At 37.4% G+C, this 25,101-nt stretch overlaps 2 protein-coding genes and 1 long non-coding RNA gene across 8 annotated transcripts in view; all 3 read right to left on the reverse strand.

Annotated features, from left to right (window-relative positions):
* The window catches only part of LOC129421345 (uncharacterized), a 183,855-nt gene that overhangs the window by 19,857 nt on the left and 138,897 nt on the right, over nt 1–25,101 (reverse strand). The gene's annotated exons all lie outside the window — the stretch shown is intronic.
* LOC129421348 (uncharacterized) lies at nt 5,892–7,803 on the reverse strand. Its single transcript, XR_012369138.1, has 4 exons — nt 7,686–7,803; nt 7,590–7,610; nt 7,362–7,430; nt 5,892–6,288 (listed from the first exon to the last, which is right to left on the reverse strand). It is a non-coding gene; the product is annotated as an uncharacterized lncRNA (long non-coding RNA).
* Nucleotides 14,856–25,001, reverse strand: LOC129421349 (uncharacterized). Of its 3 annotated transcripts, none has more exons than XM_073867197.1 (5): nt 24,829–25,001; nt 20,385–20,464; nt 16,742–17,035; nt 16,378–16,443; nt 14,856–15,962 (listed from the first exon to the last, which is right to left on the reverse strand). In XM_073867197.1, the coding sequence occupies exons 2-5, from the start codon at nt 20,455–20,457 to the stop codon at nt 15,808–15,810; spliced, it is 588 nt and encodes a 195-aa protein (XP_073723298.1). In that variant the 5' UTR covers nt 20,458–20,464; nt 24,829–25,001; the 3' UTR covers nt 14,856–15,807. The 3 variants fall into 3 exon arrangements, with proteins under 3 accessions (XP_073723298.1, XP_073723297.1, XP_073723296.1); XM_073867196.1 differs by having other exon boundaries at nt 24,833–24,998; XM_073867195.1 differs by lacking the exon at nt 24,829–25,001 and adding an exon at nt 23,992–24,221.

A 25,101-nucleotide genomic window follows, 5' to 3' on the forward strand; every position in this document is an offset into this window, starting at 1 on the left:
TGGAGTACATGGGGTGGGGAGGCCACCTTATATATACCACTGGTGGTACAGTAAAACTTTAGTGGATCTTGCAAGATCTCCTCATGGCTTTATTTCGCTGACAATAAAGTCCATCTTTGAAATCAAAACCTGAAGACTGTTTCATCTGAAAAGGGAAAACCACAACAAAGTTTGCAAAAGAGCACCTTGGCAAACCCCAGTGCTACTGGGAAAATATTTTATGGATTGATAGAACAAAAGTTGAATTTTTTGGGGAAAATGTTATGGCGCAAAATGGGCACAGCTTACCAACATTGATTTGGGCTTGCTTTGCTGCCTCATGGCCTGAACCACTTGCCATCATCGAGGGTAAAATGAATTATTAAGTTAAAAAAAAATCCTATAGGATAATGTCAGGGTGGCTGTCCACCAGTTGAAGCTCATAAAAGTTAGTTGATGCAACAAGATTGTAGTAAATCCACTACAGACTGGCTTAAGAAAAACAAAATGCACCATTTGGAGTGGTCAAAGCCCAGACCTTAACCTCATAGAGATGACCTCAAAAGAGCGGTTCACACCAGACATCCTACAAATGTGTCTGAGTTAAAGCGGTTTTGTAAAGGGGAATGAGCAAAAATTGCTTCTGAACGATGCGCAGGTCTGATTCAGAACTACTGAAGGCGCTTGCGTGAAGTATTTGCTGCCAAATGAGGCTCAACAAGCTGTTAAATCCAAGGGTTCACCCACATCCTCCTCCAGCACCATGAACGTTCAACGGGGGCTCCCAAAAAAGACACAAGAAACTAGAATTATTTGTGTGTTGTCACCTTATGCGCATTGTGTTTGTCTATTGTTGTGACCAAGATGAGGATCAGATCACATTTTATGGCAAATCACTGTATAAAACCAGTTTATTCCTAGGGGTTCACATACTTTTTCTTGCCACTGTAGGTTTGCCCATGTGGGATAATAATGTGGGGCCCTCATGGCACCTATGTGGGCAAAACATTTTTATGCTTGAAATACATCTTTATACATTTACAATCTTAAAATAATAACTTTTGGTTGATTGCCATTTTTATACAAAGAGCAATTAATATAACAGATATGATTTGTTCAGAATAAAACATTTTAAATCAAAATGCATTGAATTTTTTTATTTTTTACATTTAATTAACATTGATATGTGGGCCCCATATGGGCAACATGGGTTTCATGTGGCATGGGCTTAACATGGGCAATATATATGGGTCCCATGTGGGTTGACTATGTGGGTCCAACATAGGTATGCCCATGTTGGATGATAATATTGGACCTATGTGGGCAAAATAATTTCATGCTTAAAATACATTTTATATACATTTAAACTCTTAAAATTATTACTTATGGTTGATAGTCACTTTTATACAAAGAGCAAATAATATCACAGATAGGATATGATCAGTATAAAACATTTTAAATAAAAATGTATTATTGTTTACATTTAATTGTGATATTTATAATGTTTACCTGCCAATTATTAATTTTAATTTGCACAGCTGAGCATGAGTGAAAATAAGAAATGTCAGAAAGTTCATCAGTTTGTTGTGTTAATTAAATAATAGATGCATCCCTTAAACTCTAAATTGCTGCCTTCTGAGGCAGCTTTCCAAGGCAGGAAGGCATCAAGGCATGTCCGAATTCAATGTCTGGTTTACTTCCTGTCTCCTTAGATACCTATGACCGAAGTCATTTCCTCATGAGGCAGCGAGGCAACGAGTCACTGCCTTGACACAGGACTAGAATAAACAATAAAATAGCCTACTATACAAAACATACTTGACTTTGAACACTGAACGTACTTGACTTAACTAGACAGGATCTTTACAGCAACAAACAGGAACAAGGAATCTCACAACGAACACAAAATCACAAGGACTATAAATAGGGACAAAATAATGAGAACAACATGTGAGCATGATAAAACAATCATGGTGAAAGGATAACAGGGAGCGGGGTAAAAGTGACAGGACACAGGGAACACGTGGTCCAATAAAAACAATACTGAGACCACGTGATCCCACACAAAACATGGGTCTGTCATGATCCTGCCTAAAGACTAGATAAAAACAAGGACAAGAGGGCAGAATCATGACATGGAGGTTCTTCATAAAACGTTTGAGCAAAGATTAATTGATGATCAGAATTAAGACCATCTCCAGAACCAACCCATCCTCACCCCATGGCGTCAATATTTGACGACACTTGACCATGCGTCAATATGTTGACGCGGAGGGTATACCTTTCGCGTCATTTTTTGACGAACTGGGGACTTCAATATTATTAAGTCCGTTGCATTCTCTTTCCTATTTTCTTTTTCGCGTCTGTTTAGGGTTAGATTTACATAATGACATCCCTACCCAAACCTTTCCCTAACCCCAATGCCAGTCGACAACTGTTTAATTTCGTGTACCTAATAGTATTGAAGTCCCCAGTTCGTCAAAAAATGACGTGAAAGGTATACCCTCCGCGTCAACATATTGACGCATGGTCAAGTGTCGTCAAATATTGACGCCATGGGTGTGAGACCATGTTACAACAACAGTGAGCAATATTTGTGTTGTTTTTGAGTCTCAAGTATTTAAGAGTTTGACTTCTTTCAATGCTTATTTTAAGTGTTAAATTGTTAGTCATTACCTGCATTAGCAGTTTTGAAATGTTGATGATTATTTTCGCATTGAAAGTGTTATAAATTGACAATAAAGTATTTTGATATACACTGTTAGCCCTTGCTGTAGATTTCTGGGTAAATAACTGTAAAATTGGCAGTATTTAGCTTTAACATTGGTGAAAGGTATTTTACTGTGATATGAGGTGCAGTTATGCTGCACTAATAATAAACTACAGTAAATTACTCTTTGCACCAATTAAGGGAAATAACTGTAATATTATCTGGTAAATTACTGGCACACACATCCACAGGTGCAGGTGTCACCAATTTGCCTTGATAAACTTGTTTGTTTACTCGTGCTGTGTTGAACAATATAATAGTGGATTTGTATGTTTAAAAGCTGAAAATCAGTGAGTAAACTGTTAAAATATTTGTGAGTGTCTTTAAAACACATAAGTTAAGGTTCCAAATAGCTTCCTGATTAGCAAGTTTTTAGCATCTCCAACGTTAACCCTTGTGCATTGTTCAAATTCACTGCCCTTTCCTGTTGTTTGTGGCAAAAAATGCCACTAAATGAAACTGTTGTAAAAATGTATCAGATTAATATAAAAAATATTAATCTGTTAATCAACCTCAATACTGATCAAAATTACCAAATATTTACAAAAACTCCATGATTGTAACTCTTTAAAAAGTTTATAAGTGAACTTCCCAAATAAGTATTTGGGAAAAAACACAAAATGACTTATTTTCAATATAAAAAGTGATTTTGGACTGGATTTTTTTAAAAGCCTTTCCACAGTCTTGGGCATTTCAACGATTAGAAAAAACATTGGCTTTGATTAATTTTTAGTTTTTGTGCAGCATCAGATTTAATTTTTTTTTCCTCATTTATGGTTTGTGGTCATTTTTGCCCCATTGACTTCCATTATAGCAACATTTTTTTGATTGCAAAGCCATTTTTGATTGATAATGGTTTTTCTTTTTGCAAAAAGGTAAAATTTGTAATTTTTACTGTTGATCACCATAAGGCACCATTACCCCTTAGTAGGCCTGTGCAAAAAACAGAGCTTAATTTCTGGTTTCTACTTCGTGTTAAATGAAGCATTTTTGTTAATCCTTGAATTGTAAGAATATAAGAAGGTCATTAAAATTATGTTGAATAACTGCGGTTTGGAATAACCTGAGGGTCAACGGAGATCTTTTTTTTTTGAGGGTGGGATTTGACATGATTGTCTTGAGTGTCTTAAAAGAATTTGTCTATTACACTGAAAGTAAACCACACAATTTGCCATATGTGTTTTTTTTTGCTATGTGTCGCACTACCAATAAATAACCTGAATGTTATTTGATTGCATTGTTTTGGAGTATGATTTTGTTAGTTTTGGTTTAACTGTCATGCAGTGGCAGAGTTCTTTGTTTATATTATTGCTTTTTGTTATCTTATCTTATTTTGCCAATTCTACAGAAAATTTGGTCTGTTTAGTTTAATTTTGTGATTCCTTGTGCTATGTATTTATCTATTGTCAGGATCCTGCCAAGGAGTCTTGTTGTGTATTTATATCTAGTTATGATGGCAGTTTGGCGTTCTGGCAGTCCCATGCTCTATGTCAGGGATGGGCAACTTCGGTCCTGGAGGGCCGGTGTCCCGCAGAGTTTAGCTCCAACCATAATTAAACACACCTGAAGCAGTCAATTAAGGTCTTACTGGGCATACTAGAAACTTTAACGCACGTGTGCTGAGGCAAGTTGGAGCTAAACTCTGCAGGACATTGGCCCTCCAGGACCGAAGTTGCACATCCCTGCTCTATGTGGAGGTTCATGCCTTGTTTATTGGGTCATGTGCTTTCGGTGTCTTGTCTCTTGTCCCCGCCCCCTCGTTCTCCTGCTTATTAGTAATCATTGGTTTTCTCCCATCACCTGTTCCCCCTCGTTATCTTGTTTGTTTTTTTTCTATATAATGTAATTGTGTCCTTAGTTCTGTGCAGGTTCGTTTTGTTTTGTTCTCGTGTTCATGTGGTTATCTAGCCGAGTTATCTTGTCAAGTTTAGTATTATCTATCTGCTTACAGTGTTTCAGGTCATGTACACCCTCGTGGGTTTTGTTATATGTTAGTAAATAAAGTGTTTTCTGTTTTCCTGGACTTTGTCTGCGATTGGGTTCATCCATCCTCTGATCCTGACATCTATTGCCACAGTAATAAAGTGTATTTGTCTAAATATTTTGGGGTTCTTTCTCCCTTTTTAATAAAGTAACATAAAGAAAGAATCTTTCAAAAGTGTTAGAGTACCACAATGAGTACGGCATTTTATATACTATACAGTATTCTACCTGAAGCATGTGGTACTGTACAGTAATTAACTGAAATCACTGCTGCCAGTTATTAACTGTAATTCCTAACCTACAGTATAAAACTGGCAACCCTGTTGCCAGTAAGACACCGTAATGGTACAGAGACAGTAAATTACTGGCAACACTGTTGCCAGTTATTCACTGTATTGTCATAGACACAGTACTATACTGGCAACACTGTTGCCAGTAAGTCACCGTTACAGATGCTGTACAGTAACTAGCTGGCAACAGTGTTGCCAGTAATTTACTCCTAAAAACCCTGGTAAGGTTTAACAGTGTATTGAACCTTATTTCATTTTTCATATTTCACCTACTTCATGTTTTGTGATGTTACAGATGAATGAACTGTTAAATATATCTACTGATATTTACCGAACTGAAATTATTTCAGTTTTCAATTTAAAACAAATATATTATTTAAGTAAATTACAATTAAGCATTTATTACATAATAAGGGACCAGTCCAGTACCCATTAAAAACCCATACTGGGACCTGGTAAATAATGTGGGCTTCATTAGGTGGGGCCAATATGGGCCCCATGTGTGTTGCCCAGCTGGGCCCCACATAAGCCCCACTCAGTTTCTATATCAAATTCATGTGGGCAACCCAGGTGGGGCCATGGTATCTATCTGGTCTACCCATATGGGCCCAATAAGGGGCCCATCAAGAGCCCATCTTCAACCCATCTGGGCAAGCCCATGTGGGGCCACCATGGAACCCCGGACAAAACTAACTGGGCCCCATCTGGGCAGCCCATATGGGGCCCACTCACCAGCCCATATCCATCCCTTATGGGCCCCACATGGGTGTGTTGACAGGGCCATTTCAGCAGTAACAACATAAACAAACGGCTGTCGTGGTCCGCACGTAACTTCCGGTAAACTCAGCTAAGGATAAATAACAACAAAGTTCTTTAAACATAGTTTATTTATATAACAAGCAAAAAAACAACACATAGATTACATGGGAAACCAAAACATTTGTTATTTTCGACGAGGCATTTGTTCAAGAGATCAGTTTAGCAACTAGTCAGACCATTAAAAAAAAACCATACCGGAAGTAAAGTTCGGATCCAGACGTGTATCGCGTCAGCGCACGTGCGTCCGATGAAACCGTCTATATTACATATTGATGTGATGCTGTAGTTACACTGTTTCTCTATCTGAACATTTACTGAGGATTTTTTCATGCACATCCATATTATAATCCTTCTGAAATCCACAAGTGGTGATGAAGTTGAGCTTCTTCTTGTAAATTAATCCCATGATAATGATGATCAAACACATTATGACAGAAATGATGACGGCTGTAAATTTGTATTGGAAAAAATGTGAAAAATCTTTATAGGTGAATTTAAACATAATTATGATAAAACTACTTCAGTGTATTATAGCAAATAAGATCATCTGATACAAACACACACTCACATCTCTTTACAATATCCTGCATACTCTCAAATAACTTACTCTATAACATCGATATCTTAGTATTAAAAAACAATATCATATTCTGTGAAATTCAATTTGGAAACTCTGCTTTGATCAATAACACATTGGTTGCTTTACTAGACCTTTAATATTTTCAGTAAAATGATTTATTATCTGGCTGAGTTAAAGGAATAGTCTACTCATTTTCAATATTAAAATATGTTATTACCTTAACCAAGAATTGTTGATGCATCCCTCTGTCATCTGTGTGCGTGCGCGTGGGCGCTGGAGCGCGCTGCGACGCTTCAGTGGCATTTGGCTTGGCCCCATTCATTCAGTTCTGCCATTTGGAGGTGGGGTTGGAGGTGACCAAGCACATCAACGTTTTTCCTATTTAAGACGAGTAGTTATACGAGCGGGTTTGGTGGTACAAAAATAAAACGTAGCGCTTTTCTAAGCGGATTTAAAAGAGGAACTATATTTTATGGCGTAATAGCACTTTTGGGAGTACTTCAACTCGCCTGAAAAGTCCGCTCCCCTTCTCACTCTCATAATGGAAGAGGGAGGGTGTTACTGCGCCGAGTCGAAGTACTCCCAAAAGTGCTATTACGCCATAGAATATAGTTCCTCTTTTAAATCCGCTTAGAAAAGCGCTACGTTTTATTTTGTACCACCAAACTTGCTCTTATAACTACTCGTCTTAAATAGGAAAAACGTTGATGTGTTTGGTCACTTCTAACTTTATTTCTAAATGGTAGCATTGAATGAATGGGGCTAAGCTAAATGCTATCGAAGCGTCGCAGCGCGCTCCAGCGCTTACGTGCACGCACACAGATGATAGAGGGATGTATCAACAATTCTTAGTTAAGGTAATAACATATTTTAATATTGAAAATGAGCAGACCATTCCTTTAAGTAATCAATGATCGATAATTTTTCTACAAGTTAATACCTGTTTGGCTAGAAGTTTCCTTTGTAGATTCACCAAACCCTTCACTTGTGAATCTGTTTAACTCCCCTGCTGTTAAAATATAAAACATAAACAATGTTTATATACCCTTACAATATTATTGTGTACGAGTAAAACAGTCAATTCAATATTTAGTATACAATAACAGCAGAACTCAATCTATCATGAATTCAACAATAATTGATCAATAAATATTGAATGAGAGATTACCTGTGTCATCTTTAACAGCTTCTGTAAACAGATTTTAAAATCACCGTTAATAGATTCACAATGAAAGTTAATTTCATTATAGAAGTTAAACTGTACCTTTTACATTTGCAGTGAAATATGTTGTTTCACAACCACAGTTGGTTTGTAAAAAGAATTGGAATTGTGTTGTCATGGCTTTATTTGCAGTGTAAGGACATGAAACTCTGCTCAGCTGATCACTTCTGAACTCCTCTTTACAGATTGTTTGGCCTTTATCTGCTGTCATATTAATAAACTTGTACATTTTTGTGCAGCATGTATAGCTTGGATAAGATACCGTGCAGGTGAAAGTTTTTTCATCTCCCACATGTGCAGTCACATTTTCACACTTAACTGTGATATCTGAAAAAAAAGAAAAGATGATATTAAATTTAATGTACACAAAAATAATAATTTATATCATAATAATCAAATGAATTTAACACAAGAAGATTACAGTTTATACTCAAAGAGGTCTTTTGGTTTTACACTATAAAGAGCAAATAATAACACATCAATATACATCATCACTCTCATCTAAAATTAATTTAAAAGTCATTCCTGTTTTTCTTCATTTATGATCCATCACTCAATCATCTCATATGTCAACACAAAACTGACTCCAGATCAGCTGATAATGTTAGTTAATACATTCACACTGTGACAAGCAGGGCAGGTGAGAGCTGTGGGAGCGGCGTGAGACTGGTGATGCGATTGTATTCCACGGAGGAATCCGGAAGTATAAATGTAGGAACTGTTGGAAACTTTTTTAGCGAAGACCAGGAGACTTGGATTTCCTCGAGCAATAGTCTTTATTGCAGAAAATGTTCTTGGAATCAGAGCATAGAGCTCGGGGAGCTGCAGTAACCAAGTCTGACTTTGGGTATACATGCATTACATTTAAAGCTAATTCTTTCATATTTAGGTGAACAGATACATTTGATAATAATTAATTAAACAAAAACAATGACTTCAAATTATATTTCAACAGAACGATGCCGGTAGAGGACGAGAGAGGACCAGGCATGAATATTATTTTATAGTGTTTTGTAATGTGATTGATGTTTTGTTTGTGACTGGCAGTCGTCCGTGAGGGGCTGCCGGCTTTTACTTTCTTTTGTTTTGCTTGTTTTATTTGTATATTAAAGTGTTAAATGTGTTCCGGTTTCCGCCTTCGTCCTCTCCACTTACACACATAAAGTCTCAAAACAAATGTACAGATAAATGACTTCAGACTGAACATTAATCACCCTTGAGTTTTGTTTTTTTGAGATCATGAGAATAGCTAAACAGGAAAGAAATCTGCACTACCAAAGGATGTTACATAGTTTATTTGTTACAGGACTGAAGTGATTTCTGGATCACACACTGTTAACACACATAAAGCAACTTCATAAACTTTACGTGGTTAAAGAAGAACTGAATGATTAAATCATTTTATAAATAATACTATAATCATTTCATTATCAATATCGGCTTCAGAGACACCAGTGAAGGTCCAGACCAGCAACACCAGTAGTACAACATTAACACCACCCATCATCCAGCTCTGTTAGAAAGACATTATATCAATTTAGACATTAAAAACAATTAAAATGTGTTACATTAAAATGTAGTCATGAAGTTTGTATAAAATGTTACAGTAGTGATCACTTACTGTTTTGTCTTCACCGTGTGTGAAGGTTTAAGATCGCCGTGATGCTTCTGAGATCCGCACAGACACTTTCACTTTGAAAATGAGGGAAGAGTTATAAAATACCCAGTACTGTGTATTGGAATGTTGTTGGCTCATTGCTCGTGTTAATATGGAAACTTCCACCCACAGTAAGAGATAACAGCATGTAATGAGTTAAAAATAAAACATAGGCTTGTAACAGCAGTTATTAACTGTAAAGAGTGTACCTACGGTTTAAATCTTATTTGTCAAACAAGACCTTTGCTGTAAAAGGTCATGTCATGTCAAATAGTCCTTCAAACCATGGTCCACTGCCTTTTTTATTGATACACTCCCTCTGGGATCTTTTTTTAGGAAAAAATAGCTCTTTTCACAAAGACATTAGGGAAAATACATGGCAAATGCACATGGGACCACACGTTACAACCACTCTTTACAACCGAGGTATGCAGCAAAGCATTTGTGAAGCCACAACACGCACAACCTTGAGGCGGATGGGCTACAACAGCAGAAGCCCCACCGGGTTCCACTTATCTCCACTACAAATAGGAAAAAGAAGCTACAATTTGCACGACCTGACCAAAATTGGATGTTTGAAACTTGAAAAAATGTTGCCTGGTCTGATGAGTCTCGATTTCTGTTGAGACATTCAGATGGTAGAGTCAGAATTTGGCGTAAACAGAATGAGAACATGGATCTGTCACAAGGTGACAATCTTTTTAAGGGCGGAACCAAAGTTAAGGAAGTTTGGTTCCGCCCGGAAGGTTTCCCACCGGGCCGCATTCGACGGACCTTCTCACTTCCTGGTTTCCAGGGAAACCTAATCGGGCTTTACGAGCCACAGGTGAGAAAAATTAAGCAAGCGAAGTGTGATTGGAGGCTGTGTGAAAGGGAGATAAATAAATAGCTCTGCGGAAACACAAAGACAGGCACGTCAGACACGAGAAGCGATCGACACGGGGAAAGCTCCTTTGCCAAAGGCAGAGTTAAAGACACGCACCTTTTGAAGAGCCGTAGGCTCTGTTGATCCGGGCTGCGCTAGGAAGCGCGCGGAAAGAAGACGGAGCCACAGGAGGCGAAAGAAAGGCAGCTGTGGATCTTTAAAGGAGCACCCCGGAAAGTGCTTTTGGAGCGGACGTGCTCTTTGTGACTGTTGGGCGTTGTGACTGTTGGCATTGTGTAGGTTCACTTGACACGCTACTGGCGGCGGTCGGATTCTCTCTCTCAAGTTGAAACAGACTTTAGAAGTAAGTGCAAACCTTAAAGGTTGAAAGACGAACGTAAACAACGTAATTGAAGACACATTAAGAGGAGAAGAAACGGAGTTGTGCGAGTACTAACTGGGGAGAAGTTATAGAAGTGTTTGGAAGAGACGTACTGTTGCAGTATTGATGTTGCTGATCCAAGGGAACGGAGAAAAAGGAGAGAGAGAAACACTTTAAATTGACGAGTGAGTAACCGTATTGCTGTACAACCACTGTGTATTTACTAACCTGTCTTCTAGTAAACCCCTCCGGGAAAAGGAGAGCGGCCCTACCCCTAGGAAAGCGTGGTGGGTGAGCCGAGAAGATTCTTTGGTCGAAGCCAGCCACAGTGACGAGACCACCACTAAGGCCGCGAGATCCATCGCTGATCGGACTCGGGCAAAGTGGGCGAAGACAGGCGTCCTTTGTGTATACACGATTGTGGTGGGTGAGTCTTTGTGCTGTGGAAACTTTCACTATAGCGTGGTGCTGTGTATTCTGCTGTGTATTGCTGTGTGTGTCTTGTCAGACAAACCCCCGCCTTCATACACTTTGTCTGGGAGAACGAAGAGGCTGTCGGCCCTGGTGGAACACTATTATACTGTACGTGTGAGTGTGCTTCTAGCTATGAGCGACGGAGTGGTGCCCTGAAACGAGTCCTGTTGAGACATTTGGGGGTCGCGAAGAGCGGCGGCGAAGAGCCGGGAAACTAGTGGAAACGTGAGTACAACTAGGGAATGCTATTGTGGATATATTGATCCTACGAAATACTTACTGTGCAGAGAACGTGGTGTAGGAAATCCCGCCCGTCCCGAGGTCCCTACAAAGGGGCGCCCCTGTCCGGTGGAAGATCGCCTTACGGTGACGTGAGAGGGCAGCGCTCGGCCTTGGTGTGACGGTGTGACGTGTACGCCCCTCTGTGACCAACGCGCTCGTCGAGAGGGTCCGCCCCCGACGTTACATGGAAAACTGCATGTCCCACCTGACCCATTAAGAGAGAAAGAGAGAAAGTGAACGCCAGAGAAAACGAACAGAGCAAACCTCATACTTACCGTAGGCTGTATGCAGCAAAGAGGTGAGAAAGCCAAGTTGAACTAACTGTGTCTTGTGTCCCAGCTGCTGTCTGTGAAGAAAGAGAGAGAGAAAATGAGCAACACGAAAAGGAATTGCGGAAATCCAGCCTGTGGAAATGACGAGAGCCTGAAGAGGCCGTTATTTTAAGTCCCCCTTTCCCCCCCCCTATTTATTATTTTAAGTAAATTAAATAAAGTATATTTTAATATTATGCTTACCTTGTGTGTCTGGTCATTGGGGTGGCTTTGGGAATCTCCTCGAGGTGGAGAAAGGGGCGTGACCTTATTAACATCTGGGTCCACCCCTACCTGTGACAGATCCATCATGCCTTGTTGCCACTGTGGAGACTGCTGGTGGTGGTGAAATGGTGTGGGGGATGTTTTCTTGGCACACTTTAGGCCCCTTAGTGCCAATTGGGCATCATTTAAATGCCATAGCCTATCTGAGCATTGTTTCTGATCATGTCTATTCATGACCACCATGTACTCATCCTCTAATGGCTACTTCCAGCAGGATAATGCACCACGTCACAAAGCTTGAATAATTTCAAATTGGTTTCTTGAACATGACAATGAGTTCACTGTACTAAAATGGCCTCCACAGTCACCAGATCTCAACTCAATAGAGCATCTTTGGGATGTGGTGGAACGGGAGATTCGTGCCCTGCATGTGCATCCCACAAATCTCCATCAACTGCAAGATGCTATCCTATCAATATGAGCCAACATTTCTAAAGAAAGCTTTCAGCACAATGCCACGTAGAATTAAGGCAGTTTTGAAGGTGAAAGGGGGTCAAACGCAGTATTAGTATGGTGTTCCTAATAATCCTTTAGGTGAGTGTATGTACCACTGGTAAGTACAGTCATTTTACATTTTAATTACCATTTAGATACTCAAAGTAAGTGCCACACATTTATCTGTAAGTACAACATATGTACCTTATATGTACAAGGTAAGTGCACATACTGTAAAATAAAATGCTACAATATGATTATATATTGACAATACCTAATACTCAATCTAATGGGCATCGAAGGCATCATCACCAGCTGCATCACTGTGTGGTTTGGAAATTGCATCACCCACAACCTCAAAGCCCTGCAGCGCATACGGAAAACAGCAGAAAAAAATCATTGGCGCCACACTCCCTTCTCTTCTGGACAATATAACAAATAAACCCATAAACAAATCAACATAGTGGGTGACGCCATTCACCCTTCACACTGCTTCTTTAGTCTTCTGCCCACTTCCCTCCAGGCCTGAACCATGAGACTGAAAAACAGCTTTATCCAAGAGGAAATTAAAAAGCTGAACTCTCTTTTCTTTTTGCCCTCTGATTAGTAGTCTTATTTTTTTAGGTTTAATTGCACAGAATTCATGATAAATTAATTGTATTTTATAAAATCTCTCACTTAAAGTCCCTTAATGTCCACCTCCAGGCCTGGAAAAACAGTCTGGTTGAGTATAAGGAACAAATTGTATCTGCAAGGTCAGACTATTTCTCACAAATTTGATTTGATTGGATTGATTTGAAATGATAAAAAGTTAGAAAAACAAACCAAAGCAACTTTTTCTTTCAATAAACAAACTCCTATTTAGGAATAATATGTCCGATGTGCCAGCTTCAGCTCATCTGCTTAACATTGTCTCAAGTATGAAAGCTACCACATATGTTGTTGACCCCATACCAACTTGTTAAGTCATGTTTTGAAACTCTCTTTCCTACTGTACTATAGTCATTGATTCTCTGAGAACTAGTGTGGTGCCAGCTGCACTTAAAATTGTTGCTGTTACCCCTGGTACCAAAGACAAATAACGCAGATTTTTTTTAAATGCTTAAAAATGATTCAACCATGTCTAACCTTCCTTTTCTTTCTAAAATACAAAAACAAGTTGTGGTTTGTTTTTAAGAGCTCACTTGACTGTTATCAAACTATTTAAGCAACCTCAACAAGGCCCCAGTCTAGTTTCCATAAGTTGCACAGTACTGAAACAGCACTGATAAAGGTTCTTAAATTAGTTAATCTATATTGATTATTTATCTATACATGAAGTCATGCTTATTGGTTCACCACATCAGTTACGTTGAATGAACCGCCATCCTTACAGGTAGATGACTCTATTTTACAGTGCAAAGACAAATAAAAAAATCAGGGGGTGATATTTGATCCCAACCTAACGGTGGACTTACAGGTTAGAAACACTGTTTAAGTATCTTTCTTCCACCTCAGAAATATTGTGTAGGACATGTGTTCAAGAGATCAGCATTGGGTTTGCTTGTGAAGAGATACACATAAAGCAATAAAACCCCTAGTTGGTGCTGATAACCAGGACTCTACCTCTTTGTCTTCCCAAATACCAATTCACTGAAGGTCAACTGAACTTGTAACCGTATAGATTCTATGTTGTGATGCTATAAGGTTTCATCTTCATGTTTGGTGTCATTTTAAAGGTCATGGTGCAATGGTTAAAAGCGTCAAATTTCTATAATTTCAAGATAAAGTGTACCAAAGGTTAGAATTTATTTATAATTAATCTGCACTCCTGCTCCCAAGGGGGTTAAACATTTGATTTTTACCGTTTTGGAATCCATTCAGCTGATCTCCGGGTCTGGTGCTAGCACTTTTAGCATAGCTTAGCACAATCCATTGAATCTGATTAGACCATTTAGCATCGTGTTTAAAAATAACCAAAGAGTTTGTATATTTTTCCTATTTAAAACTTGACTCTTCTGTAGCTACATCGTGTACTACGACAGACGGAAAATTAAAAGTTTTGATGTTAAAAATAGCTTGAAGACACAGTAAGTTTAAAAAACAGACATTTATATAATTAACCATGCACCAAATTAAACGTGTTATAATTAAACAAACGTCGTTTTAGTTTAGGTTTCAGTAGATCTCTCTCCCTGTCAAGAAATTAAGAAAATTACCAAATCTGTCCTCAAATATCAACTCTGTTGTAAGTTAATACTTTAAATCAACCACGAGGCAGATACAAAGATAAAGATACAGCAAAAGTGATGTAAATACGGTATAAAGATGCTTTATTCAATTTTTTTTGTCAATGGTCTGATTGACTTCGTCTGACTACATTACATATAAAAAAAATTTAGGGCCAACATAAGATTTAAAATATATTAACCCTCCTGTTACAATTTTACCAACACTATTCTTTATTGACCCCAAATAGTTTAATATATACTAAATAACTTTTAATTTAAAATAAAATTGTAGGAAAAACTTTTTTGTATACATACATCATTTCTATAAAAACATATCTTTTGTAGCACATAAGTGTAGTGTTTATTTAGTAAAAAAAGTAGAAATAAAAATAATATATAACATTTCTCCATTTTAAGGGATAACAGTTTTACCACTTTTTCACATATTAATAGTAAAAAATACTAATTAGATCATTTTTACAGAAACACTGGGTGTACTGTTTGTACATTTATATACTTGACAGGCACTTTTATCCAAAGTGACTAAATTAACTTCAAATCAAAAAGTATCAAGGAAAAGTCAAAAAGTAGATTTAAAGGTTTAAAAATACAATTAGCATATTTTTCAGAGATGTCAAAGCTTTGGGGTCAATTTGATCCCAAACATAAAAGGAGGGATAACAAATATATGTAGAATAACTAGATAGAATAAAATAAATATAATATAAAAATAATAAAAAAGTAAATGATAAAATGATAAATGCATGATATAATTGAATTAATGTTAAATGAAATAATGTAATAGATAAAATGAAACACAAATTTATGTTTCTACAGATCTATCAATGCAGACCAAGAGTTTCTCCTTAATATGCATAGAAAACTATAAGGAAATTTACATTTAAGATGTATTTACACTGATCAAACAGATCAATAATAATAATACTTCACAGATTTTACAACCATAGTCTTTAACAGTCAGTAGATTTGATCTGGTATGTAAATGGTTTTATCTTTATTTTTGTGAACAGCAGATTTGATGTGGCTTGTAACTTTACAGACTCACAATCCATCATGATCTTTAGATAAAACATGAATATATTACATATTAATGTGATAAATACACAGTGAAGCTTACAACCGCAGTCTTCAACAGTCAGTAAATTTGATCTTGTATGTACACACAAATGATTTTATCTCCTGCATATATGCTGTTTTTTTAGTTAAAACATGAATATATTACATATTAATGTGATGCTGTAGTTACACTGTTTCTCTATCTGAACATTTACTGAGGATTTTTTCATGCACATCCATATTATAATTCTTCTGAAATCCAGTGTTGATGAAGTTGAGCTTCTTCTTGTAAATTAATCCCATGATAATGATGATCAAACACATGACAGAAATGATGGCGGCTGTAAAATTGAATTGAAATAAATTAGAAAATGATTTATTGGTGAATTTAAACAAAATTATGATAAAACTACTTCAGTGTTTTATAGCAAGTAAGATCATCACAATATACTGCATACTCTAACACTAATATCTTGCGTATTAATAGTATATCAAACTAAAAATACATACAATGTCACTATTTAGAAACTGTTTTCGCTATAACTCTTCACGTCGTGCCGCATTACCATCTTGGTTGTGCATTATTTTAAAATAATTGAACGGCTAGTCGTCAATTACTCCTTATAAATAATGAATAAGTCAATAACTATAATGAATATGGTAAACAAGACCTTAAAGCTAATATCTGTTGTCATTTTAATGGGTTACAGTGAGTTAAGTAATCAATGATCAATAATTATTTGAATAAGTTAATACCTGTTAGGCCAAAAGTTTCCTTTGCAGATTCACCAAACCCTTCACCTGTTAATCTGTCTGATGCACCTGCTCAAAGATTTTAAAACCTTGGTTAATAGATTCAAAATAAACTGTTTAATATATAACATAAACAATGTTTACATACTGTTACAACATTATTGTATGAGAGTTAATACATATTTCATATGAATTTCAGAGTTTATTAGTATTTGCTGTAATGAACACAGATGTCAATCTGAATTCAATCATCAGTGACCTGTGTCATCTTTAACAGCTTCGGTAAACAGATTTTAATATCACTGTTAATATATTCATAATGGAAGTTAATTTCATTACAAACAATGTTAAAGAAGTTAAACTGTACCTGTTGTGCTCACACTGAATTCTTTTGTCTCTGCTCCACAGTTGGCTTGCAAGAAGAATTGGAGTTTTGTTGTCATGGCTTTATTTTCAGTGTAAGGACATGAAAATCTGCGCAGCTTTCTGCATTTCAAATCATTTCTGCACTCCTTTCTAAAGATTTGTTCAGCTGCTGCTGTCATATTAATAAACTTGTACATTACCGTGCTGCATGTATGGTTTGGATAAGTGACTGTGCAGTTGATAGTTATTTTATCTCCTACATGTGCAGTCACATTTTCACACTTAATTTTGATATCTGTAAAAGAACAGATGATATTAAACCTAATGTAAACAGCAACTAAACAAAAATTATCATTTGTATCAGAATAAATAAAATAAATGAAAAAAGATTACAGATTATACTCAATTAGGTTTTCTTCATTTAAACATAAATCTGTGACAGTTTACAATGTTATGTAGTGTAATACACTATAAGCAAATATTATCACATCAATAAACATCATCACTGTCACTTTAAAATTAATAAATAAAAAATGCATCACTTCATCATCATTTGTCAACAAAAGAATGGCTGGGTAAAATGTTGGGAAAATATTGGACAGAACACACCGCTGGGTTAAAACTGACCCAATGCCATGGTTTCATAACATTGGGTCATTTTTAACCCAGTATGCGTTGCAAAGGGGCATAAAATTTCCAGTAAATTTAAGGAAACTTTTCTATGGGAACTTAATCTGGGGAATTTTGAAAACTTTATGGGAATTTAGAGAAATGTTTATAAACTGTATTATATAAAACATAAATAAACATTTTGTTTGGTCATAAGCAGACATGCATGCAAGGTAATACAAATTTTAAAAGTGACGTCTTTAATGATTTAATTGCAACTTTAATTTATTATTTCATTGAGCAAACACAAAAGCATGATAAACATTATTATAGTTATTATAATAGTGCTAGATTACATTTAGATATCTGATATACTGGGTAGCTAGCTGTACACATTTTGGTATTTGCTAGTTAAACTGTTAAAATGCAGCTTCTTTCAATGCCTGGAAAATGGAGGTGAATCCACCCCTTAAGTAATATAGGGAGGGTTTTTTAATTTCAGGGGAAGCAGTGGCGGCTCCAGAGATTTTCTGATGCAGGTGCTATGGGGATGCTCAACACTTAAGAGAAGGTGCTTTACATTTTGGGGCGTTTCATTAAGGAGGTCGCATCGGACCACCCTTTATACACGCGTACACACCCGCATTAACTAGCCTATACTTGTTCCACGACTATGTAAAAGTATTTAACACAAGGGCTATAGAAACAACATACATAAGCCTGCCAATGTAAACCTCTGAAAATAATATTTCACAGTTCTGTCACAGTCTAGCCCTGAATACAACGGAGCAGCAAACGCAGCAACAGACACTGTGCACGCTTCGGCTCAGATCACACAGCCAGTTACCAACACTAGTGATGAATCAGCATTGTTTCTATTGTTGGAGCATCATAGGGTGACCATATGTGTCATTCTTACCGGACCCGGACGCGTCCTATCCAGGATTTCGGGTGCATCTTCTGGAAGTCGTATTTGTCTGCCGCATACGTCATACATAGATGATTATTATTATTATTACAGAAAAGCAACCGTTACATTTTAAGGTAAGAATTAAACTACGATTGTATATCTTATGTTTTTAACTGAATGGCGTATGTGGTCAACAAATACGACTTTGAAAGACGCACCGAAATCCTGGACAGGACGCGTCCGGGAAGTACGACACGTATGGGCACCCTATAGATGTAACAATGCATAGCCAAGATTTATTCTTTAAACACCAAATTAATTCAATTTGTAATAGCCAACAGAGGGGAAAATCAAGCACTTATCATAGACGTCTTCACATCAAAACAGCATCATCACTGATGTTGACGCAGTCAAGGGTCCTCGTTCTCTCCGTATTTATAGCCAAAAGTGCCAGATTACTGGTCCTAGTGTGTCCACTGCTGTTCCTCGGGTAGTTTTTGGTGTATCCACTTTGGTGTATTTTACTCGGCTAAATTTCTAAACTCGCTTTCAAAAACAAACTGCCGTGCGTTAAGGTCAAAAGTTCACCGAGCGCTGCAACCATTGGCCAATGAAGATCACATGTTTGGGCGTCATGATATTTTAGCTAAACATATGTTTTTAAATTATTATTTAACTCCATTTTTTAACAATATGAAAACACTATTCAAACATGACATTAAAATATAAATATAAAAAATTACAGACATTTCTTGGGGGGTGCTGGGCGGGTGCTATGGATATTATAGCCGGAGCTACAGCACCACCTAGCTCCTCCCTGGCGTAGCCACTGAGGGGAAGTGATTATGTGGAGCATCATTTTTAGACACAACTTTTTAAAATTATCTCACCTAAATGTTTTCTCAGTCAGTGTGTTTGTTTTTTACAATGGTATAAATGTTGTTGCACACTATGGGGTGGTTTCTTGGACAGGGATTATTAAAAGCCAAGACTACACTCTTAAAAAATGGTGCTAAATAGCACTTAAAGCTCGTGACATAGGGGAACCATTTTTAGTGCTATAGAGCTCCTATAAAGAGCCATACAGGGGTGACCACTATAGCACCAGATATGGTTCTATATAGCACAATAGGGTTCTACACAGGTGCTATACGGCACTCAAAATGGTTATCCTACAGTGACGAGCCAGGGAACCACTTTTAGTGCTATTTAGCACTGTTTGTTTTTAGCATGCAGACCTTTAAGTATTAAATATAACTAGTTTAAAAAAATACCCTATTAAAAACTTTACGTGTGTATTTTGAGGCAAAACAAAGGGCACTGATGTATTTTAGGATATGTCAGTGCAAGTTGTTTTCAGTTTGGACAGCTCTTACATTTATTTTAGTATAGGACTAGTCTAATCCCTGTCTAGGAAACCACCCCTATAGTTTACACACAGCACATAGAATTTTTAAGCATATGTAAGTAATTTCTGTGAATACATGCAAAGATGGACTTTTTGACATTATTTTGTGTGCAGGTTTCAAGAAATGATCTGTGCATGTTATGGAAGAATGCAACTACACGCAGGGGGTGTGGCCTCAGTAAGCATTGTGCCTTATGTCTGAGAAATGGGCTTGGTAAATTCAGCTGAAAATTGCATTAAATCTTCTTGTTTTAAACAAAATTATGCTGCAAGATGTTTTAAACTACATTTAAGTTCCCTGTTATAGGTAACTCTGCAATTTTCAAATTTCCAATTTATTCCCATTAATTCCCATGGAAAGTTTCCAGCCTTGAAAATTCCTGGAATTTCATGCAACCGTATTTCTGTCCAATATTAACCCATTATGGGTTAAAAATAGCCCAGCCTTTTTAAGAGTGCATGTAAAAATGAATGACTTCAAACTGAACAACATTACACACATTTGAGTCTTTCTGAGATCATGAGAGTTAACAGGAAGGAAATCTGCACGGCCAAAGGAAATTACAGAGTTTATTTGTTACAGGACTGAAGTGATTTCTGGATCACAAGCTGTTAAAAAACCAACAAACTTCATAAACTTCACCAGTAAAAAAGTGATTAAAGAAGAACTGGATGATAAAATCATTATAATCATTATTATTATAATCATTTCATTACCAATATTGGCTTCAGAGACAGCAGTGAAGGTCCAGACCAGCAACACCAGTACAACATTAACACCACCCATCATCCAGCTCCTGTTATAAAGACATTATATCAATTTAGAAACAATTCAAATTAATTAATTTAAAATGTTTAGTCATACATATAACATTACAATAATCCGAACATGTATTTTTCCCTATTCTGGTAATAAAAATGAGAAACAACTTATTTTATGTTTGTGTTGTATTTATTTTTACATTATTTGATTAAATCAGCTGTCAATCACATTCAGTGACATTAAACACAGATAAGAACATCACTTAATCACAAGGGCATAAGTTTGATTTGGACACTGGTGGGGACCTAAATAAAACTGTGTAAAATTCCCTACTGAAAAAATCCATAAGCTGGTAGTTGGTTTTAGATGGTTTAAGGTGGCAGTAGCTGGTTTAAGCTGGTGGGTCAGCTGGTCTTTCAATCCTGCAGGCCGCCATGAACACACCTTCCAACGAAAAGTCAAGATCTCCGCAATTTAGCATCGCAAAGGCCTTAAGATGACACCTACCAAATATGGTTTAAATCTAATGAAATCTGTAGGAGGAGTTCACTAAAGTATGAAGCTTGGAAATCAGGGCCGGCGTCAAGGGGGGGCATTCACAGGCCGTGCCCCCCCAAACAGGTTGTTGTGCCCTTACACAGTTTTTGATTAATTTAATATATATCGAAAATAATTAAATATATATATATATATTAATAATTAAAATAAATTAAACATTGAATGTTTCATGACTTTTAATGTAATCAAATGAGGAAAATATAGTTCATATATGTCGTTTATTAAAATAGACCAGTTTCTCTGATTGGTTGTATTGCCGGGTCTCATGCGTCATTAGGCTTTAGCATATTTGTGACTTGATACCAACGTGTTTTTTTACAGCATTTTATGGATCGTGTAAAATATGGATATTAGAACATTTAGAACGAACCAGCACCGCCTGCTACATCTGACTCGGAGATTAGAGGTCGAGGTGGAATTTTCAAATCTAAAGGACACTGTTTTAAGGAAGTTTAATGTTCGTACACGCCGGCTTCAGCTTTTTTTAAAGGTAAGTTAGCGTTGTTTTAATTTACGTAAGCTTAAATGTGAAGTGTGGCTATAGACCGTTAACAGCATTGCGACGTGATTATGGTAAAGCGGCTTTCATAACGGCTTTTAGGACGCGGTGTGCGCTGGGCTGCGCTATGAAACCCATTCATTTCAATGGCTTGCGCCACACGAGGGTGGTTTGTTTTTGTGTCGAGCAAAGCACGAGCGCAGTGGACAAAGTTCAAAACAGTTTAAATTTTGCGCATAGTTTGTGATCTTCTGCACTTTATACGGAAAATGAGCTGACAATGTGTAACAGTTGTATAAGTGTGTGCTTGCAGTGTTTGTTGTTTTAATGCCTTGTTTTTGCAAGTTATTGTTGCTAATTGCGTGCCCCCCCCCGTTAGAAGCCGCGTGCCCCCCTGTCAATTATGGTCTGGCGCCGGCTCTGCTGGAAATGACAAAATTTGCACCCAAATTGCAGAGAAAATTCAAAATGGCCGACTTCCTGTGGGGTTTAGAGCTTGGCTCCAAGAGACTTTTTTATAGGTCTTGGGGTGATAGATGATCCTACTGCATTTCGTACCTGTATATTAAACATAGCGGGGGCTGCTCTCATGAATTTTTTTAGGTGGCGCTATAAAGCCATTTTACACCCCCATTTCTGAAGCCTATATCAAAGAAAATGTTCACCACATTTGACACGTGTGCAAAGTTTTTAAGACTTTTCAAGCATGTTTAGGCCCTCAAAAAAAATGTGATTCATTTCACCATAATTTGTCATGCCACCATAGACACGCTCTTAATGAAAAGTCAAGATTTTCACCATTTATCAACACAAGAGGCCTTAAGATTAGAGTGACCAAATATGATGTTGATATGGTTAAATCTCTAAGAGCAGTGATTCACAGCATAAAACATCATATTTCCTGCTGCCTCTGGGTGGCGCTATGACTATGGGGCTGTTACTGGTACTTAATACTTGGTATTAAGATGTGTTTTTATCGATCGGATCACAAGTGGACGAGAGAGACACATTACGTTTACACCTGGTATTTAAATCCGTCTCTTTTGTCCACTTTCGACCGCTTCTGTGCTGAATACTATGAGGGGGTGGTCTGTGAGACGGTGGGCGAGTCTTTCTGCTGTCATTCAAACCCGAGCGGGAGTAATTATGAGTTTATATGGACGCAAACTAATATTATGTCGGAGTGCACTGCTTGTTTAGCAAGTAAACATGCTGCACAGTGTTTTGTACATGAGTATGTAAGAGCTTTCTTTGAATTTTCAGCGCAATTGATGAAATAGGATCGCGCAACTTTCACACGCTTTCAAAACGAAACTACGGAGATCAGCCGCTTAGTTTTATCAATGAAAGGCTAAAAATAGCACTGTTCACCGTCTGTTCACGCCAGAAGTCAGAAAAGACATAAAACTTGTGTTTAATACCTCAGATTAGATAAATGGGCGGAGAGAAGGCGGTCACGTGTGGCTGTTCGAACGCATTCAACCACATATGCGTTCCGCAACTCCAAGCGATCCGATCGAAAGTGGTTTCGACTACCTCTGGATGTGGTTGAAAGTGGTCAAAAGTGGACGAGCTCAAAACGTTTTGAACACCGTTTACACCTGGCATTAACGTCGCCCACTTGTGATCCGATCGATAAAAACACATGTTAATGCCAAGTGTAAACAGCCTCTATATCTGTATTTGGCTATGTTGATGTGTCCAGGCCAGGACCCTTATCAAACATGTGAAGTCTGGGGTAGGTGAGACTTTGTATGCCTGAATTACAACAGCTTCCATAGCGAAACTTCACATTTTGCCAGGCCGCCACGGACACGCCCTTCAACGAAAAGTCAAGATCTTCTCAATTTATCTTCACAGAGGACTTAAGATCAGTCTGACCAAATATGATGACAATCTGATTAAATCTCAATGTGCGGTAAATCACAGTGTAAAACATGGCATTTTCTGCTGCCTCTAGGTGGCGCTATGATTGTAGTTGAATATTGGCATTGATCTCTGCAATTTAACATCACAAAGGCCTTTAGATGAGACTGACCAAATATGATGATCTGATTAAATCTCTAGGAGGAGTTCGTTAAAGTACCAAGCCTGGAAATGGCCAATTTTGCATAGAAATCACAGCAAAAATTCAAAATAGCCGACATCCTGTGGGGTTTAGAGCTTAGTTCCAAGGGACCTAACTACATATAGACAGCTCAGTGTGCACTAATCTACATATACCGTAAACAAGTCTACTCTGTTTAGATTTGCAACTCATAATATAAGATTGTCATGTATTGGGAGAAAACACTGACCCTATTATCAATATTTCACACGTATTTTGTGCATAAAACTGTTGATATAAGAAAGTTTTCTTCATCACCACCATCATGTTTATTCCTCCAAATAGTCCATATTCAAAACAGAGGATCAAACATTATCCAGGTAAATGATTAAGGTAAACAGCTCATTCATGCGTCAGCTCCATACAGTCTCATGTGTGCTGCTCCTGCGCAGCTCACCGCAGAGAGAGATCATGCGTGCATCCCCGGGGAAAGGCAGACCTCGCGCTCGCGGGACAGTAAGGGCACACGAAATGCATACACATCTCAAGCTACGCCTCATCCAAAAGTCGCTAGTTTGTCGCAATGCCAAGTTTTGTAAAACAGTCGCCAAAGGGGTCTGAAAGTGAAAGGCGCAAAACCTGTGCAAGGTGGCGAAACTGCTTCAGATAGATAGTAAAGACATCATAAGCCAATCATCAAGCGATGTGAGTTAGAGAGGCGGGACTTAAAAAAGGAAAAGCCAATCATTAAGCGACTTGAGATACAGAGGCGGGACTCGTTGCAGATAACAAGATTTGTTAACCGTTTGTGTACCACAGACTGCATTACTTTTACAGAACGCGGTTATAAAAGATTTGAATCTCATTTAAATGATTCACGAGTAAATAAATGTTAAATAAAAAAGTAATAAGTAAAAACACAAGTCACATACGTACATCAGTGGTTATATATATTACATTAACTGTTTGGTCGAAATTATTGCTCCCTCAAAATCGACGCATTAACCCAACCATCATCACTTAAACACTGCTAGATAACAGCGCTTTACTTAAACGTGCAAGTATGTTGTTTGAGAAATCGATCACAGTAATGTTAAGATGAAAACCCGTGAACGCGATTCAGCAGCATCACAATAATAATACAAAACTGTATTAGGCTACTAAACAATCATCATCGTAATACAGATTCATGATTTTGTTAGCCTATAAACACAAAGATGCAAATATATACATATACATATTCAGCAAAACTTTGTAAGGTAGTCATGAAGTTTGTATAAAATGTAGTGTTCACCTACTGTTTATTTGTCTTCACTGGATAGAGGTTTAAGATCACAGGACGCTTCTGAGATACGCAAAAACTTTTAAAACACTACGTTACTTTCACTTTAATAATGAGGGAAGGGTCAAACTACGTAATGCTGCCCAATACTGAATGTTGTTGCCGTGTTTAGATGGAAACTCCCAGCAGCAGTAAGAGATTCAAGCAGCATGTAATGAGCTAAAATTAGAGCATGACAACTAAAGTCCTTCAGTTCTCCATTCACAGATAAAAATCAGATTCACA

The sequence above is a fragment of the Misgurnus anguillicaudatus genome, chromosome 4 (assembly GCF_027580225.2).
Source record: "Misgurnus anguillicaudatus chromosome 4, ASM2758022v2, whole genome shotgun sequence".
Taxonomy (NCBI): domain Eukaryota; kingdom Metazoa; phylum Chordata; class Actinopteri; order Cypriniformes; family Cobitidae; genus Misgurnus; species Misgurnus anguillicaudatus.

Coding starts and splice junctions, on each gene's coding strand:
- LOC129421349 (XM_073867195.1), bottom strand. CDS start 24,077: ATGTGTATGCATTTCGTGTGCCCTTACTGTCCCGCGAGCGCGAGGTCT. Junction 17,036..20,384: donor TGTCTCTGAAGCCAATATTG/GTAATGAAATGA, acceptor GTTCTTTTACAG/ATATCAAAATTAAGTGTGAA. Junction 16,444..16,741: donor ATTCAGTGTGAGCACAACAG/GTACAGTTTAAC, acceptor ATCTTTGAGCAG/GTGCATCAGACAGATTAACA.